A 20,167-nucleotide genomic window follows, 5' to 3' on the forward strand; every position below is an offset into this window, starting at 1 on the left:
GGACGTCTCTCAGTGTGTGTGTCCAAGCCTGGGACGTCTCTCAGTGTGTGTGTCCAAGCCTGGGACGTCTCTGTGTGTGTGTCCAAGCCTGGGACGTCTCTCAGTGTGTGTGTCCAAGCCTGGGACGTCTCTCAGTGTGTGTGTGTCCAAGCCTGGTACGTCTCTCAGTGTGTGTGTGTCCAAGCCTGGTACGTCTCTCAGTGTGTGTGTGTCCAAGCCTGGTACGTCTCTCAGTGTGTGTGTGTCCAAGCCTGGTACGTCTCTCAGTGTGTGTGTGTCCAAGCCTGGTACGTCGCTCAGTGTGTGTGTCCAATCCTGGTACGTCTCTCAGTGTGTGTGTCCAAGCCTGGTACGTCTCTCAGTGTGTGTGTCCAGGCCTGGGACGTCTCTCAGTGTGTGTGTCCAGGCCTGGGACGTCTCTCAGTGTGTGTGTCCAGGCCTGGGACGTCTCTCAGTGTGTGTGTCCAAGCCTGGTACGTCTCTCAGTGTGTGTCCTGGTACGTCTCTCAGTGTGTGTGTCCAAGCCTGGTACGTCTCTCAGTGTGTGTCCAAGCCTGGTACGTCTCTCAGTGTGTGTCCTGGTACGTCTCTCAGTGTGTGTGTCCTTGTACGTCTCTCAGTGTGTGTCTCCAAGCCTGGTACGTCTCTCAGTGTGTGTGTCCTGGTACGTCTCTCAGTGTGTGTCCAAGCCTGGTACGTCTCTCAGTGTGTGTGTCCACATCTCTCAGTGTGTGTCCAAGTCTCTCAGTGTGTGTCCAAGCCTGGTACGTCTCCTCAGTGTGTGTGTCCAGGCCTGTTACGTCTCTGTGTGTGTCCAAGCCTGGTACGTCTCTCAGTGTGTGTGTGTCCAAGCCTGGTACGTCTCTCAGTGTGTGTGTCCAGGCCTGGGACGTCTCTCAGTGTGTGTGTCCAAGCCTGGTACGTCTCTCAGTGTGTGTCCTGGTACGTCTCTCAGTGTGTGTGTCCAAGCCTGGTACGTCTCTCAGTGTGTGTCCAAGCCTGGTACGTCTCTCAGTGTGTGTCCAAGCCTGGTACGTCTCTCAGTGTGTGTCCTGGTACGTCTCTCAGTGTGTGTGTCCTTGTACGTCTCTCAGTGTGTGTCTCCAAGCCTGGTACGTCTCTCAGTGTGTGTGTCCTGGTACGTCTCTCAGTGTGTGTCCAAGCCTGGTACGTCTCTCAGTGTGTGTGTCCACATCTCTCAGTGTGTGTCCAAGTCTCTCAGTGTGTGTCCAAGCCTGGTACGTCTCCTCAGTGTGTGTGTCCAGGCCTGTTACGTCTCTCAGTGTGTGTCCAAGCCTGGTACGTCTCCTCAGTGTGTGTGTGTGTGTCCAGGCCTGGTACGTCTCCTCAGTGTGTGTGTCCAGGCCTGGTAAGTCTCCTCAGTGTGTGTGTCCTGGCCCGGTACGTCTCCTCAGTGTGTGTGTCCAAGCCTGGTACGTCTCCTCAGTGTGTGTGTCCAAGCCTGGTACGTCTCCTCAGTGTGTGTGTCCAAGCCTGGTACGTCTCCTCAGTGTGTGTGTCCTGGCCTGGGACGTCTCTCAGTGTGTGTGTCCAAGCCTGAGACGTCTCTCAGTGTGTGTGTCCAAGCCTGAGACGTCTCTCAGTGTGTGTGTCCAAGCCTGGGACGTCTCTCAGTGTGTGTGTCCTGGCCTGGGACGTCTCTCAGTGTGTGTCCTGGCCTGGGACGTCTCTCAGTGTGTGTGTCCAAGCCTGGGACGTCTCTCAGTGTGTGTGTCCAAGCCTGGGACGTCTCTCAGTGTGTGTGTCCAAGCCTGGGACGTCTCTCAGTGTGTGTGTCCAAGCCTGGGACGTCTCTCAGTGTGTGTGTCCAAGCCTGGTACGTCTCTCAGTGTGTGTGTCCAAGCCTGGTACGTCTCTGTGTGTGTCCAGGCCTGGGACGTCTCTCAGTGTGTGTGTCCAGGCCTGGGACGTCTCTCAGTGTGTGTGTCCAAGCCTGGTACGTCTCTCAGTGTGTGTGTGTCCAAGCCTGGTACGTCTCTCAGTGTGTGTGTGTCCAAGCCTGGTACGTCTCTCAGTGTGTGTGTGTCCATGCCTGGTACGTCTCTGTGTGTGTCTCCAAGCCTGGTACGTCTCTCAGTGTGTGTGTCCAATCCTGGTACGTCTCTCAGTGTGTGTGTCCAAGCCTGGTACGTCTCTCAGTGTGTGTGTCCAGGCCTGGGACGTCTCTCAGTGTGTGTGTCCAAGCCTGGTACGTCTCTGTGTGTGTCCAAGCCTGGTACGTCTCTCAGTGTGTGTCCAGGCCTGGTACGTCTCTCAGTGTGTGTCTCCAAGCCTGGCACGTCTCTCAGTGTGTGTCTCCAAGCCTGGCACGTCTCTCAGTGTGTGTGTCCAAGCCTGGTACGTCTCTCAGTGTGTGTCCAAGCCTGGTACGTCTCTCAGTGTGTGTCCACGTCTCTCAGTATGTGTGTCCAAGCCTGGTACGTCTCTCAGTGTGTGTCCTAGCCTGGTACGCCTCTCAGTGTGTGTCCAAGTCTCTCAGTGTGTGTGTCCAAGCCTGGGACGTCTCTCAGTGTGTGTGTCCAAGCCTGGGACGTCTCTCAGTGTGTGTGTCCAAGCCTGGGACGTCTCTCAGTGTGTGTGTCCAAGCCTGGGACGTCTCTCAGTGTGTGTCCAAGCCTGGGACGTCTCTCAGTGTGTGTCCAAGCCTGGGACGTCTCTCAGTGTGTGTCCAAGCCTGGGACGTCTCTCAGTGTGTGTCCAAGCCTGGGACGTCTCTGTGTGTTTGTCCGTATTGGAGAGAATACATTTTTCTGTTACTGAGCACCAGCTGACTGACTGACTGGCTGACTGACTGATCTACAGGTAATAATAGTTATTTAGGAGCTGACTGACTGACTGACTGATCTACAGGTAATAATAGTTATTTAGGAGCTGACTGACTGACTGACTGATCTACAGGTAATAATAGTTATTTAGGAGCTGACTGACTGACTGACTGATCTACAGGTAATAATAGTTATTTAGGAGCTGACTGACTGACTGACTGATATACAGGTAATAATAGTTATTTAGGAGCTGACTGACTGACTGACTGATCTACAGGTAATAATAGTTATTTAGGAGCTGACTGACTGACTGACTGATCTACAGGTAATAATAGTTATTTAGGAGCTGACTGACTGACTGACTGATCTACAGGTAATAATAGTTATTTAGGAGCTGACTGACTGACTGATCTACAGGTAATAATAGTTATTTAGGAGCTGACTGACTGACTGACTGATCTACAGGTAATAATAGTTATTTAGGAGCTGACTGACTGACTGATCTACAGGTAATAATAGTTATTTAGGAGCTGACTGACTGGCTGACTGACTGATCTACAGGTAATAATAGTTATTTAGGAGCTGACTGACTGACTGATCTACAGGTAATAATAGTTATGTAGGAGCTGACTGACTGACTGATCTACAGGTAATAATAGTTATGTAGGAGCTGATTGACTGACTGACTGATCTACAGGTAATAATAGATATTTAGGAGCTGACTGACTGACTGACTGATCTACAGGTAATAATAGTTATTTAGGAGCTGACTGACTGACTGATCTACAGGTAATAATAGTTATTTAGGAGCTGACTGACTGACTGACTGATCTACAGGTAATAATAGTTATTTAGGAGCTGACTGACTGATCTACAGGTAATAATAGTTATTTAGGAGCTGACTGACTGACTGACTGATCTACAGGTAACAATAGTTATTTAGGAGCTGACTGACTGACTGACTGATCTACAGGTAACAATAGTTATTTAGGAGCTGACTGACTGACTGACTGACTGATCTACAGGTAATAATAGTTATTTAGGAGCTGATTGACTGACTGACTGATATACAGGTAATAATAGTTATTTAGGAGCTGACTGACTGGCTGACTGACTGATCTACAGGTAATAATAGTTATTTAGGAGCTGACTGACTGACTGACTGACTGATCTACAGGTAATAATAGTTATTTAGGAGCTGACTGACTGGCTGACTGACTGATCTACAGGTAATAATAGTTATTTAGGAGCTGATTGACTGACTGACTGATCTACAGGTAATAATAGTTATTTAGGAGCTGATTGACTGACTGACTGACTGACTGACTGATCTACAGGTAATAATAGTTATTTAGGAGCTGATTGACTGACTGACTGACTGACTGACTGATCTACAGGTAATAATAGTTATTTAGGAGCTGGCTGACTGACTGACTGATCTACAGGTAATAATAGTTATTTAGGAGCTGACTGACTGACTGATCTACAGGTAATAATAGTTATTTAGGAGCTGATTGACTGACTGACTGATCTACAGGTAATAATAGTTATTTAGGAGCTGACTGACTGATCTACAGGTAATAATAGTTATTTAGGAGCTGACTGACTGATCTACAGGTAATAATAGTTATTTAGGAGCTGACTGACTGACTGGCTGACTGACTGATCTATCTAGAATTCAAGGTGATTTGAAGGTCAGTCTTTCTCCGACTGTAATGTAATCGATCTCAAACACCAGGTGTCTCCTGGTGCTCTGTGTTATTGGCTGTGGTGTGTGTGTGTGTGTGTTTATATAACAGTGTGTTTGTGTCTCCAGGTGCCATGTCGTCTGGGCTGCGTCTGGAGGATTCTCCCTTCGGTCCCTATGACTTCCTGTCTGCTGGCTCCGCCCCCCTAAGCTCTCCCGGCCAATCAATGGGCTCGGTGGGCGACAGCTGGCCCCCTCGTGCCAAATCCCCCCATGGAAACACCAACGTTACCTGGCCCCCAGGTATGCACTCACACACACTCTCACACACACACACACTTTAAATACAAACTGGTGAAACAGAGTAGTACCTTCTCCATACTTCCTGTATAACTCTCTCCAGACCCCCCCCCCCCCCCCTCACTATCTATTCCTGTATAACTCTCTCCAGACCCCCCCTCACTCTCTATTCCTGTATAACTCTCTCCAGACCCCCCCTCACTCTCTATTCCTGTATAACTCTCTCCAGACCCCCCCTCACTCTCTATTCCTGTATAACTCTCTCCAGACCCCCCCTCACTCTCTATTCCTGTATAACTCTCTCCAGACCCCCCCTCACTCTCTATTCCTGTATAACTCTCTCCAGACCCCCCCTCACTCTCTATTCCTGTATAACTCTCTCCAGACCCCCCCTCACTCTCTATTCCTGTATAACTCTCTCCAGACCCCCCCTCACTCTCTATTCCTGTATAACTCTCTCCAGACCCCCCCTCACTCTCTATTCCTGTATAACTCTCTCCAGACCCTCTTCTCACTCTCTGTTCCTGTATAACTCTCTCCAGACCCCCCCTCACTCTCTATTCCTGTATAACTCTCTCCAGACCCCCCCTCACTCTCTATTCCTGTATAACTCTCTCCAGACCCCCCCTCACTCTCTATTCCTGTATAACTCTCTCCAGACCCCCCCTCACTCTCTATTCCTGTATAACTCTCTCCAGACCCCCCCCCCCCCCACTCTCTATTCCTGTATAACTCTCTCCAGACCCCCCTCACTCTCTATTCCTGTATAACTCTCTCCAGACCCTCTTCTCACTCTCTATTCCTGTATAACTCTCTCCAGACCCCCCCTCACTCTCTATTCCTGTATAACTCTCTCCAGACCCCCCCTCACTCTCTATTCCTGTATAACTCTCTCCAGACCCCCCCTCACTCTCTGTTCCTGTATAACTCTCTCCAGACCCCCCCTCACTCTCTATTCCTGTATAACTCTCTCCAGACCCCCCCTCACTCTCTATTCCTGTATAACTCTCTCCAGACCCCCCCCCCCCCCCCCCCACTCTCTATTCCTGTATAACTCTCTCCAGACCCCCCTCACTCTCTATTCCTGTATAACTCTCTCCAGACCCCCCCTCACTCTCTATTCCTGTATAACTCTCGCCAGACCCCCCCTCACTCTCTATTCCTGTATGTCTCTCCCCAGAGTTCCGGCCCGGGGAGCCATGGAAAGGTTACCCCAACATCGACCCTGAGACTGACCCTTTCGTGACCCCTGGTAGTGTCATCAACAACCTCTCCATCAACACCGTCCGCCATATAGACCACCTCAGAGACCTGACAGGTAACACACACCCTCCTCTACGTAGACCGGAGACCTGACAGGACACCGTCCTCTATGTAGACCAGAGACCTGACAGGACATCGTCCTCTATGTAGATATATATATTATATATTACATTAGATGTATATATATATTATATATTACATTAGTTTTATATATATACTACATCACACAGTTCAGACTTGATCTGATTTATCTCTCGAGAAACTACAACTCCCTACTACATCACACAGTTCAGACTTGATCTGATTTATCTCTCGAGAAACTACAACTCCCTACTACATCACACAGTTCAGACTTGATCTGATTTATATCTCGAGAAACTACAACTCCCTACTACATCACACAGTTCAGACTTGATCTGATTTATCTCTTTATCTTTAAACCCAAAATAAGTGAAATGTTGTTTAATCGCTCAGCACTATTGAATATCCCTGACTTGATGATTTGTAGTTCTACAGTCAGTCAACTAACCCGGTCTGTCCTCAGGCTAGTGGACTAGCTTCATTCCATCCCTGACTTGATGATTTGTAGTTCTACAGTCAGTCAACTAACCCGGTCTGTCCTCAGGCTAGTGGACTAGCTTCATTCCATCCCTGACTTGATGATTTGTAGTTCTACAGTCAGTCAACTAACCCGGTCTGTCCTCAGGCTAGTGGACTAGCTTCATTCCATCCCTGACTTGATGATTTGTAGTTCTACAGTCAGTCAACTAACCCGGTCTGTCCTCAGGCTAGTGGACTAGCTTCATTCCATCCCTGACTTGATGATTTGTAGTTCTACAGTCAGTCAACTAACCCGGTCTGTCCTCAGGCTAGTGGACTAGCTTCATTCCATCCCTGACTTGATGATTTGTAGTTCTACAGTCAGTCAACTAACCCGGTCTGTCCTCAGGCTAGTGGACTAGCTTCATTTCATCCCTGACTTGATGATTTGTAGTTCTACAGTCAGTCAACTAACCCGGTCTGTCCTCAGGCTAGTGGACTAGCTTCATTCCATCCCTGACTTGATGATTTGTAGTTCTACAGTCAGTCAACTAACCCGGTCTGTCCTCAGGCTAGTGGACTAGCTTCATTCCATCCCTGACTTGATGATTTGTAGTTCTACAGTCAGTCAACTAACCCGGTCTGTCCTCAGGCTAGTGGACTAGCTTCATTTCATCCCTGACTTGATGATTTGTACTTCTACAGTCAGTCAACTAACCCGGTCTGTCCTCAGGCTAGTGGACTAGCTTCATTCCATCCCTGACTTGATGATTTGTAGTTCTACAGTCAGTCAACTAACCCGGTCTGTCCTCAGGCTAGTGGACTAGCTTCATTCCATCCCTGACTTGATGATTTGTAGTTCTACAGTCAGTCAACTAACCCGGTCTGTCCTCAGGCTAGTGGACTAGCTTCATTCCATCCCTGACTTGATGATTTGTAGTTCTACAGTCAGTCAACTAACCCGGTCTGTCCTCAGGCTAGTGGACTAGCTTCATTCCATCCCTGATTTGATGATTTGTAGTTCTACAGTCAGTCAACTAACCCGGTCTGTCCTCAGGCTAGTGGACTAGCTTCATTCCATCCCTGACTTGATGATTTGTAGTTCTACAGTCAGTCAACTAACCCGGTCTGTCCTCAGGCTAGTGGACTAGCTTCATTCCATCCCTGACTTGATGATTTGTAGTTCTACAGTCAGTCAACTAACCCGGTCTGTCCTCAGGCTAGTGGACTAGCTTCATTCCATCCCTGACTTGATAATTTGTAGTTCTACAGTCAGTCAACTAACCCGGTCTGTCCTCAGGCTAGTGGACTAGCTTCATTCCATCCCTGACTTGATGATTTGTAGTTCTACAGTCAGTCAACTAACCCGGTCTGTCCTCAGGCTAGTGGACTAGCTTCATTCCATCCCTGACTTGATGATTTGTAGTTCTACAGTCAGTCAACTAACCCGGTCTGTCCTCAGGCTAGTGGACTAGCTTCATTCCATCCCTGACTTGATGATTTGTAGTTCTACAGTCAGTCAACTAACCCGGTCTGTCCTCAGGCTAGTGGACTAGCTTCATTCCATCCCTGACTTGATGATTTGTAGTTCTACAGTCAGTCAACTAACCCGGTCTGTCCTCAGGCTAGTGGACTAGCTTCATTTCATCCCTGACTTGATGATTTGTAGTTCTACAGTCAGTCAACTAACCCGGTCTGTCCTCAGGCTAGTGGACTAGCTTCATTCCATCCCTGACTTGATGATTTGTAGTTCTACAGTCAGTCAACTAACCCGGTCTGTCCTCAGGCTAGTGGACTAGCTTCATTCCATCCCTGACTTGATGATTTGTAGTTCTACAGTCAGTCAACTAACCCGGTCTGTCCTCAGGCTAGTGGACTAGCTTCATTTCATCCCTGACTTGATGATTTGTAGTTCTACAGTCAGTCAACTAACCCGGTCTGTCCTCAGGCTAGTGGACTAGCTTCATTTCATCCCTGACTTGATGATTTGTAGTTCTACAGTCAGTCAACTAACCCGGTCTGTCCTCAGGCTAGTGGACTAGCTTCATTCCATCCCTGACTTGATGATTTGTAGTTCTACAGTCAGTCAACTAACCCGGTCTGTCCTCAGGCTAGTGGACTAGCTTCATTCCATCCCTGACTTGATGATTTGTAGTTCTACAGTCAGTCAACTAACCCGGTCTGTCCTCAGGCTAGTGGACTAGCTTCATTCCATCCCTGACTTGATGATTTGTAGTTCTACAGTCAGTCAACTAACCCGGTCTGTCCTCAGGCTAGTGGACTAGCTTCATTCCATCCCTGACTTGATGATTTGTAGTTCTACAGTCAGTCAACTAACCCGGTCTGTCCTCAGGCTAGTGGACTAGCTTCATTCCATCCCTGACTTGATGATTTGTAGTTCTACAGTCAGTCAACTAACCCGGTCTGTCCTCAGGCTAGTGGACTAGCTTCATTCCATCCCTGACTTGATGATTTGTAGTTCTACAGTCAGTCAACTAACCCGGTCTGTCCTCAGGCTAGTGGACTAGCTTCATTTCATCCCTGACTTGATGATTTGTAGTTCTACAGTCAGTCAACTAACCCGGTCTGTCCTCAGGCTAGTGGACTAGCTTCATTCCATCCCTGACTTGATAATTTGTAGTTCTACAGTCAGTCAACTAACCCGGTCTGTCCTCAGGCTAGTGGACTAGCTTCATTCCATCCCTGACTTGATGATTTGTAGTTCTACAGTCAGTCAACTAACCCGGTCTGTCCTCAGGCTAGTGGACTAGCTTCATTCCATCCCTGACTTGATGATTTGTAGTTCTACAGTCAGTCAACTAACCCGGTCTGTCCTCAGGCTAGTGGACTAGCTTCATTCCATCCCTGACTTGATGATTTGTAGTTCTACAGTCAGTCAACTAACCCGGTCTGTCCTCAGGCTAGTGGACTAGCTTCATTCCATCCCTGACTTGATGATTTGTAGTTCTACAGTCAGTCAACTAACCCGGTCTGTCCTCAGGCTAGTGGACTAGCTTCATTTCATCCCTGACTTGATGATTTGTAGTTCTACAGTCAGTCAACTAACCCGGTCTGTCCTCAGGCTAGTGGACTAGCTTCATTCCATCCCTGACTTGATGATTTGTAGTTCTACAGTCAGTCAACTAACCCGGTCTGTCCTCAGGCTAGTGGACTAGCTTCATTCCATCCCTGACTTGATGATTTGTAGTTCTACAGTCAGTCAACTAACCCGGTCTGTCCTCAGGCTAGTGGACTAGCTTCATTTCATCCCTGACTTGATGATTTGTAGTTCTACAGTCAGTCAACTAACCCGGTCTGTCCTCAGGCTAGTGGACTAGCTTCATTTCATCCCTGACTTGATGATTTGTAGTTCTACAGTCAGTCAACTAACCCGGTCTGTCCTCAGGCTAGTGGACTAGCTTCATTCCATCCCTGACTTGATGATTTGTAGTTCTACAGTCAGTCAACTAACCCGGTCTGTCCTCAGGCTAGTGGACTAGCTTCATTTCATCCCTGACTTGATGATTTGTAGTTCTACAGTCAGTCAACTAACCCGGTCTGTCCTCAGGCTAGTGGACTAGCTTCATTCCATCCCTGACTTGTTGATTTGTAGTTCTACAGTCAGTCAACTAACCCGGTCTGTCCTCAGGCTAGTGGACTAGCTTCATTCCATCCCTGACTTGATGATTTGTAGTTCTACAGTCAGTCAACTAACCCGGTCTGTCCTCAGGCTAGTGGACTAGCTTCATTCCATCCCTGACTTGATGATTTGTAGTTCTACAGTCAGTCAACTAACCCGGTCTGTCCTCAGGCTAGTGGACTAGCTTCATTCCATCCCTGACTTGATGATTTGTAGTTCTACAGTCAGTCAACTAACCCGGTCTGTCCTCAGGCTAGTGGACTAGCTTCATTCCATCCCTGACTTGATGATTTGTAGTTCTACAGTCAGTCAACTAACCCGGTCTGTCCTCAGGCTAGTGGACTAGCTTCATTCCATCCCTGCCTTTGGAGTCTATTGTTCTGTCCGGTGGTAACTGTGTTTCTCTCTCTCTGTATCTCTTTCTCTCTCTCTGTCTCTCTCTCTCCCTCTCTCTTTCTCTCTCTGTCTCTCTCTCTCGCCCTCTCTCTTTCTCTCTCCTTTGTCTCTCTCCCTCTCTCTCCCTCTCTCTCTGTCTCTCTCCCTCTCTCTTTCTCTCTCCTTTGTCTCTCTCCCTCTCTCCTTTGTCTCTCTCCCTCTCTCTTTCTCTCTCCTTTGTCTCTCTCCTCTCCCTTTTCTCTCTTCTCTTTTCTCTCTTCTCTCTTCTCTCTTCTCTTCTCTTTCCTCTCTCTCTCCTCTGTTCTCTCTCTTCTCTCCTCTCTCACTCCCCAGGACCATCCTCATCTCTGAACACCACGATGCCTTCTAACAGTGCCTGGTCATCTAGTCGTGCCTCCAGCCACAGTGGTTCACTCACCAGTACAACACAAAGCACTACGGGTAGGTCTAACTCTCCCCACTACGGGTAGGTCTGACTCTCCCCACTACGGGTAGGTCTGACTCTCCCCACTACGGGTAGGTCTAACTCTCCCCACTACGGGTAGGTCTGACTCTCCCCACTACGGGTAGGTCTGACTCTCCCCACTACGGGTAGGTCTGACTCTCCCCACTACGGGTAGGTCTGACTCTCCCCACTACGGGTAGGTCTGACTCTCCCCACTACGGGTAGGTCTGACTCTCCCCACTACGGGTAGGTCTGACTCTCCCCACTACGGGTAGGTCTGACTCTCCCCACTACGGCTAGGTCTGACTCTCCCCACTACGGCTAGGTCTGACTCTCCCCACTACGGCTAGGTCTGACTCTCCCCACTACGGCTAGGTCTGACTCTCCCCACTACGGCTAGGTCTGACTCTCCCCACTACGGCTAGGTCTGACTCTCCCCACTACGGGTAGGTCTAACTCTCCCCACTACGGGTAGGTCTGACTCTCCCCACTACGGGTAGGTCTGACTCTCCCCACTACGGGTAGGTCTGACTCTCCCCACTACGGGTAGGTCTGACTCTCCCCACTACGGGTAGGTCTGACTCTCCCCACTACGGGTAGGTCTGACTCTCCCCACTACGGGTAGGTCTGACTCTCCCCACTACGGGTAGGTCTGACTCTCCCCACTACGGGTAGGTCTAACTCTCCCCACTACGGGTAGGTCTGACTCTCCCCACTACGGGTAGGTCTGACTCTCCCCACTACGGGTAGGTCTGACTCTCCCCACTACGGGTAGGCCTGACTCTCCCCACTACGGGTAGGTATGACTCTCCCCACTACGGGTAGGTATGACTCTCCCCACTACGGGTAGGTCTGACTCTCCCCACTACGGGTAGGCCTGACTCTCCCCACTACGGGTAGGCCTGACTCTCCCCACTACGGGTAGGCCTGACTCTCCCCACTACGGGTAGGCCTGACTCTCCCCACTACGGGTAGGCCTGACTCTCCCCACTACGGGTAGGCCTGACTCTCCCCACTACGGGTAGGCCTGACTCTCCCCACTACGGGTAGGCCTGACTCTCCCCACTACGGGTAGGCCTGACTCTCCCCACTACGGGTAGGCCTGACTCTCCCCACTACGGGTAGGCCTGACTCTCCCCACTACGGGTAGGCCTGACTCTCCCCACTACGGGTAGGCCTGACTCTCCCCACTACGGGTAGGCCTGACTCTCAGCTGGGACGATAAATATAAAATGATTGTTCATTATGATCAGTAGTCTATACTAGAGAATTTAAATCAGTTTGTTAATATGGGTGATTGATAATGGTTGCAACCATCACATTGGAGGTATAAATCACATTGTTGTAAACTTCTCCTTCTGTCATTATCAATCCAGGTCATTTATCACCTTATGGATTGTTCTCTCTCTCTTCCCCCTCTCTCTTCCCCCTCTCTCTCTCTCCTCCCCCTCTCTCTCTCTCTCTCTTCCCCCTCTCTCTTCCCCCTCTCTCCTCCCCCTCTCTCCTCCCCCTCTCTATTCTCTCTCTCCTCCCCCTCTCTCTTCCCCCTCTCTCTTCCCCCTCTCTCTTCCCCCTCTCTCTTCCCCCTCTCTCTTCCCCCTCTCTCCTCCCCCTCTCTCTTCCCCCTCTCTCCTCCACCTCTCTCCTCCACCTCTCTCCTCCCCCTCTCTCCTCCCCCTCTCTATTCTCTCTCTCTTCCCCCTCTCTATTGTCTCTCTCCTCCCCCTCTCTCTATTGTCTCTCTCCTCCCCCTCTCTCTTCCCCCTCTCTCTTCCCCCTCTCTCTTCCCCCTCTCTCTTCCCCCTCTCTCTTCCCCCTCTCTCCTCCCCCTCTCTCTTCCCCCTCTCTCCTCCCCCTCTCTCTTCCCCCTCTCTCTTCCCCCTCTCTCTTCCCCCTCTGTCTCTCCTCCCCCTCTCTCTTCCCCCTCTCTCTTCCCCCTCTCTCCTCCCCCTCTCTCTTCCCCCTCTCTCCTCCACCTCTCTCCTCCCCCTCTCTCCTCCCCCTCTCTATTCTCTCTCTCTTCCCCCTCTCTATTGTCTCTCTCCTCCCCCTCTCTCTTCCCCCTCTCTCTTCCCCCTCTCTCTTCCCCCTCTCTCTTCCCCCTCTCTCTTCCCCCTCTCTCTTCCCCCTCTCTCTTCCCCCTCTCTCCTCCCCCTCTCTCTTCCCCCTCTCTCCTCCCCCTCTCTCTTCCCCCTCTCTCTTCCCCCTCTCTCCTCCCCCTCTCTCTTCCCCCTCTCTCCTCCCCCTCTCTCTTCCCCCTCTCTCCTCCCCCTCTCTCTTCCCCCTCTCTCTTCCCCCTCTCTCTTCCCCCTCTGTCTCTCCTCCCCCTCTCTATTCTCTCTCTCTTCCCCCTCTCTCCTCCCCCTCTCTATTCTCTCTCTCTTCCCCCTCTCTCTTCCCCCTCTCTCTTCCCCCTCTCTCTTCCCCCTCTCTCTTCCCCCTCTCTCTTCCCCCTCTCTCCTCCACCTCTCTCCTCCCCCTCTATCCTCCCCCTCTCTCTCTCTCTCTCTTCCCCCTCTCTCTTCCCCCTCTCTCTTCCCCCTCTCTCTTCCCCCTCTCTCTTCCCCCTCTCTCCTCCCCCTCTCTCCTCCCCCTCTCTCCTCCCCCTCTCTCCTCCCCCTCTCTCTTCCCCCTCTCTCTTCCCCCTCTCTCTTCCCCCTCTCTCTTCCCCTCTCTCTTCCCCCTCTCTCTTCCCCCTCTCTCTTCCCCCTCTCTCTTCCCCCTCTCTCTTCCCCCTCTCTCCTCCCCCTCTCTCCTCCCCCTCTCTCTTCCCCCTCTCTCTTCCCCCTCTCTCTTCCCCCTCTCTCTTCCCCCTCTCTCTTCCCCCTCTCTCTTCCCCCTCTCTCTTCCCCCTCTCTCTTCCCCCTCTCTCTTCCCCCTCTCTCTTCCCCCTCTCTCTTCCCCCTCTCTCTTCCCCCTCTCTCTTCCCCCTCTCTCTTCCCCCTCTCTCTTCTCTCTCTCCTCCCTCTCTCTCCTCCCTCTTTCTCCTCCCTCTTTCTCCCTCTCTCTCCTCTCCCTCCCCCTCTGTCCTCCCCCTCTCTCTCTCCTCTCCCTCCCCTCTCTCTCCTCCCCCTCTCTCTCTCCTCCCCCTCTCTCTCTCCTCCCCCTCTCTCTCTCCTCCCCCTCTCTCTCTCCTCCCCCTCTCTCTCTCCTCCCCCTCTCTCTCTCCTCCCCCTCTCTCTCTCCCTCTCCAGTCAGGTCAGGAGAGTCTAAATGGTCTCCAGGAGGGTGTAACTCGTCTCTGGCCCATGAGCTGTGGAAGGTCCCTCTGGCTCCTAAAGGTCTTTCAGCCCCTTCCCGCCCCCCTCCCGGCCTCACCAGCCACCCTCAGAAACCCCCTCCACCCTGGGGGGAAGCTCCTCTCCGCTTGGGGGGCTGGGGGCACTCTGACTCCAGATACACGCCTGGTGAGACTGCCTGTAACAGGGGGTGCAGATGTGTTAAACGGTGTGGGGAAATGTGTGTGTGTGTGGGGAAATGTGTGTGTGTGTGTGTGTGGGGAAATGTGTGTGTGTGTGTGGGGAAATGTGTGTGTGTGTGTGTGTGTGTGTGTGTGTGGGGGGAAATGTGTGTGTGTGTGTGTGTGTGTGGGGGGAAATGTGTGTGTGTGTGTGTGTGTGTGTGGGGAAATGTGTGTGTGTGTGGGGAAATGTGTGTGTGTGTGTGTGGGGAAATGTGTGTGTGTGTGTGTGTTGCCTAATTCAAGCTGTTTCACACCTGAAGTACCTTTTTCCACCTTTTGTTACGTTTTACAGTAAAATGGATTCAATATTATGTTCCCTCATCAACCTACACACAACACCCCGTAATGACATCACAATACCCCGTAATGACATCACAACACCCCGTAATGACATCACAACACCCCGTAATGACATCACAACACCCCGTAATGACATCACAACACCCCGTAATGACATCACAATACCCCGTAATGACATCACAATACCCCGTAATGACATCACAATACCCCGTAATGACATCACAATACCCCGTAATGACATCACAATACCCCGTAATGACATCACAACACCCCGTAATGACATCACAACACCCCGTAATGACACCCTGTAATGACATCACAACACCCCGTAATGACATCACAATACCTCGTAATGACATCACAATACCCCGTAATGACATCACAATACCCCGTAATGACATCCCGATACCCCGTAATGACATCACGACACCCCGTAATGACATCACAACACCCCGTAATGACATCACAACACCCCGTAATGACATCCCAATACCCCGTAATGACATCACGACACCCCGTAATGACATCCCGATACCCCGTAATGACATCCCGATACCCTGTAATGACATCACAACACCCCGTAATGACATCACGACACCCCGTAATGACATCACGACACCCCGTAATGACATCCCGATACCCCGTAATGACATCCCGATACCCCGTAATGACATCACGACACCCCGTAATGACATCACAACACCCCGTAATGACATCCCAATACCCCGTAATGACATCCCAACACCCCGTAATGACATCCCAACACCCCGTAATGACATCCCAACACCCCGTAATGACATCCCAATACCCCGTAATGACATCACAACACCCCGTAATGACATCACAACACCCCGTAATGACATCACAACACCCCGTAATGACATCACAACACCCCGTAATGACATCACAACACCCCGTAATGACATCCCAACACCCCGTAATGACATCCCAACACCCCGTAATGACATCCCAACACCCCGTAATGACATCCCAATACCCCGTAATGACATCACAACACCCCGTAATGACATCACAACACCCCGTAATCACAACACCCCGTAATGATGTAGATTGATGAAGGGGGGGGACGACAATTTAATCAATTTTAGAATAAGGCTGTAACGTAACAAAATGTGGAAAAAAGTCAAGGGGTCTGAATACTTTCCGAAGGTGCCTATAGTTCCTGGAACCATGGCACAAAGGATCATGGGAGAACAAACACCAGAGTCGGTAGGGTAGGGTACGGCTTGGCCCCCCCAGAGTCGGTAGGGTACGGCTTGGCCCCCCCAGAGTCGGTAGGGTACGGCTTGGCCCCCCCAGAGTCGGTAGGGTACGGCTTGGCCCCCCCAGAGTCGGTAGGGTACGGCTTGGCCCCCCCCAGAGTCGGTAGGGTACGGCTTGGCCCCCCCCAGAGTCGGTAGGGTACGGCTTGGCCCCCCCCAGAGTCGGTAGGGTACGGCTTGGCCCCCCCAGAGTCGGTAGGGTACGGATTGGCCCCCCCCAGAGTCGGTAGGGTACGGATTGGCCCCCCCCCAGAGTCGGTAGGGTACGGATTGGCCCCCCCCAGAGTCGGTAGGGTACGGCTTGGCCCCCCCAGAGTCGGTAGGGTACGGCTTGGCCCCCCCCAGAGTCGGTAGGGTACGGCTTGGCCCCCCCCAGAGTCGGTAGGGTACGGCTTGGCCCCCCCCAGAGTCGGTAGGGTACGGCTTGGCCCTCCCCAGAGTCGGTAGGGTACGGCTTGGCCCCCCCAGAGTCGGTAGGGTACGGATTGGCCCCCCCCAGAGTCGGTAGGGTACGGATTGGCCCCCCCCAGAGTCGGTAGGGTACGGCTTGGCCCCCCCCCAGAGTCGGTAGGGTACGGCTTGGCCCCCCCCAGAGTCGGTAGGGTACGGCTTGGCCCCCCCCAGAGTCGGTAGGGTACGGCTTGGCCCCCCCCAGAGTCGGTAGGGTACGGCTTGGCCCCCCCCAGAGTCGGTAGGGTACGGCTTGGCCCCCCCCAGAGTCGGTAGGGTACGGCTTGGCCCCCCCCAGAGTCGGTAGGGTACGGCTTGGCCCCCCCCAGAGTCGGTAGGGTACGGATTGCCCCCCCCCCCCCAGAGTCGGTAGGGTACGGATTGGCCCCCCCAGAGTCGGTAGGGTACGGATTGGCCCCCCCCAGAGTCGGTAGGGTACGGATTGGCCCCCCCAGAGTCGGTAGGGTACGGATTGGCCCCCCCAGAGTCGGTAGGGTACGGATTGGCCCCCCCAGAGTCGGTAGGGTACGGATTGGCCCCCCAGAGTCAGTCAAATCAAGTGTGTCTTGGTAATAATCGTCTGTTCTCTCCTGCCACTCAGGTTGTAGTTGGAGTGACGGTAGCAGCAGCTCAGGGAGAACCAACTGGCTCGTTCTCAAGAATCTCACAACTCAGGTAAACACACGCACTTACACACACACTCTGGCCTACTATCTACCAGTGTTGTAGGACTTGACTCTGACTTGACCAGTGGGGACTTAGTCAGAAAATCTCTCTTTTGTATAATTCAACATATTAGCTACAACAGCAAATGTGCAACAGTGTCATGAAATGGGGAAAACATGGTTTGATACTTTTAGGAGGACTACCAAGTGACTAGTGACTGGTTGGAGGACTACCAAGGGGCTAGTGACTGGTTGGAGGACTACCAAGGGACTAGTGACTGGTTGGAGGACTACCAAGGGACTAATGACTGGTTGGAGGCCTACCAAGGGACTAGTGACTGGTTGGAGGACTACCAAGGGGCTAGTGACTGGTTGGAGGACTACCAAGGGACTAATGACTGGTTGGAGGCCTACCAAGGGACTAGTGACTGGTTGGAGGACTACCAAGGGACTAGTGACTGGTTGGAGGACTACCAAGGGACTAGTGACTGGTTGGAGGACTACCAAGGGACCAATGACTGGTTGACTACTTTTAGGACTACCACCAAGGGGCTAGTGACTGGTTGGAGGACTACCAAGGGACTAGTGGCTGGTTGGAGGACTACCAAGGGGCTAGTGGCTAGTTTGAGGACAACCAAGGGACCAATGACTGGTTGACTACTTTTAGGACTACCACCAAGGGGCTAGTGACTGGTTGGAGGACTACCAAGGGACTAGTGGCTGGTTGGAGGACTACCAAGGGACTAGTGACTGGTTGGAGGACTACCAAGGGACCAATGACTGGTTGACTACTTTTAGGAGGACTACCAAGGGGCTAGTGACTGGTTGGAGGACTACCAAGGGACTAGTCACTGGTTGGAGGCCTACCAAGGGGCTAGTGACTGGTTGGAGGACTACCAAGGGACCAATGACTGGTTGACTACTTTTAGGAGGACTACCAAGGGGCTAGTGACTGGTTGGAGGACTACCAAGGGACTAGTCACTGGTTGGAGGCCTACCAAGGGGCTAGTGACTGGTTGGATGACTACCGAGGGACTAGTGACTGGTTGGAGGACTACCAAGGGGCTAGTGACTGGTTGGAGGACTACCAAGGGGCTAGTGACTGGTTGGATGACTACCACGGGGCTAGTGACTGGTTGGAGGACTACCAAGGGACTAGTGACTGGTTGGAGGACTACCAAGGGGCTAGTGACTGGTTGGAGGACTACCAAGGGACTAGTGACTGGTTGAAGGACTACCAAGGGGCTAGTGACTGGTTGGAGGACTACCAAGGGGCTAGTGACTGGTTGGAGGACTACCAAGGGGCTAGTGACTGGTTGGCTACTTTTAGGAGGACTACCAAGGGATTAGTGACTCGTTGGAGGCCTACCAATGGGCTAGTGACTGGTTGGAGGACTACCAAGGGGCTAGTGACTGGTTGGAGGACTACCAAGGGACTAGTGACTGGTTGGAAGACCACCAAGGGGCTAGTGACTGGTTGGACGACTACCAAGGGACCAATGACTGGTTGACTACTTTTAGGAGGACTACCAAGGGGCTAGTGACTGGTTGGAGGACTGCCAAGGGACTAGTGACTGGTTGGAGGACTACCAAGGGGCTAGTGACTGGTTGGAGGACTACCAAGGGACTAGTGACTGGTTGCAGGACTACCAAGGGACTAGTGACTGGTTGGCTACTTTTAGGAGGACTACCAAGGGACTAGTGACTGGTTGGAGGACTACCAAGGGGCTAGTGACTGGTTGGAGGACTACCGAGGGGCTAGTGACTGGTTGGACAACTACCAAGGGACCAATGACTGGTTGACTACTTTTAGGAGGACTACCAAGGGACCAATCACTGGTTCGCTACTTTCAGGAGGACTACCAAGGGACTAGTGACTGGTTGGAGGACTACCAAGGGGCTAGTGACTGGTTGGAGGACTACCAAGGGGCTAGTGACTGGTTGGAGGACTACCAAGGGGCTAGTGACTGGTTTTGGGGACTACCAAGGGACTAGTGACTGGTTGGAGGACTACCAAGGGCATGGTGACTGTTTGGAGGACTACCAAGGGCCTAGTGACTGGTTGGAGGATTACCAAGGGGCTAGTGACTGGTTGGAGGACTACCAAGGGGCTAGTGACTGGTTGGAGGACTACCAAGGGACTAGTGACTGGTTGGAGGACTACCAAGGGGCTAGTGACTGGTTGGCTACTTTCAGGAGGACTACCAAGGGGCTAGTGACGTTGGCTACTTTCAGGAGGACTATCAAGGGACTAGTGACTGGTTGGAGGACTACCAAGGGACTATTGATTGGTTGGAGGATTACCAAGGGGCTAGTGACTGGTTGGAGGACTACCAAGGGGCTAGTGACTGGTTGGAGGACTACCAAGGGACTAGTGACTGGTTGGAGGACTACCAAGGGGCTAGTGACTGGTTGGAGGACTACCAAGGGGCTAGTGACTGGTTGGCTACTTTCAGGAGGACTACCAAGGGGCTAGTGACGTTGGCTACTTTCAGGAGGACTACCAAGGGACTAGTGACTGGTTGGAGGACTACCAAGGGACTATTGACTGGTTGGAGGACTACCAAGGGGCTAGTGACTGGTTGGAGGACTACCAAGGGACTAGTGACTGGTTGCAGGACTACCAAGGGACTAGTGACTGGTTGGCTACTTTTAGGAGGACTACCAAGGGACTAGTGACTGGTTGGAGGACTACCAAGGGGCTAGTGACTGGTTGGAGGACTACCGAGGGGCTAGTGACTGGTTGGACAACTACCAAGGGACCAATGACTGGTTGACTACTTTTAGGAGGACTACCAAGGGACCAATCACTGGTTCGCTACTTTCAGGAGGACTACCAAGGGACTAGTGACTGGTTGGAGGACTACCAAGGGGCTAGTGACTGGTTGGAGGACTACCAAGGGGCTAGTGACTGGTTGGAGGACTACCAAGGGGCTAGTGACTGGTTTT

General features: G+C 51.9%; 1 protein-coding gene across 9 annotated transcripts in view; it reads left to right on the plus strand.

Annotated features, from left to right (window-relative positions):
- The window catches only part of LOC110517481 (trinucleotide repeat-containing gene 6A protein), an 84,682-nt gene that overhangs the window by 60,810 nt on the left and 3,705 nt on the right, over positions 1–20,167 (plus strand). For all 9 annotated transcript variants that reach the window (XM_036972127.1, XM_036972128.1, XM_036972123.1 and 6 more), the window contains 5 exons: positions 4,603–4,776; positions 5,954–6,091; positions 10,946–11,053; positions 14,252–14,464; positions 17,155–17,228. In XM_036972127.1, coding sequence (XP_036828022.1) covers positions 4,603–4,776; positions 5,954–6,091; positions 10,946–11,053; positions 14,252–14,464; positions 17,155–17,228 — 707 coding nt within the window. The remainder of the gene's footprint in view (positions 1–4,602; positions 4,777–5,953; positions 6,092–10,945; positions 11,054–14,251; positions 14,465–17,154; positions 17,229–20,167) is intronic.

Source organism: Oncorhynchus mykiss, unplaced genomic scaffold (genome assembly GCF_013265735.2).
Source record: "Oncorhynchus mykiss isolate Arlee unplaced genomic scaffold, USDA_OmykA_1.1 un_scaffold_120, whole genome shotgun sequence".
Taxonomy (NCBI): Eukaryota; Metazoa; Chordata; class Actinopteri; order Salmoniformes; family Salmonidae; genus Oncorhynchus; species Oncorhynchus mykiss.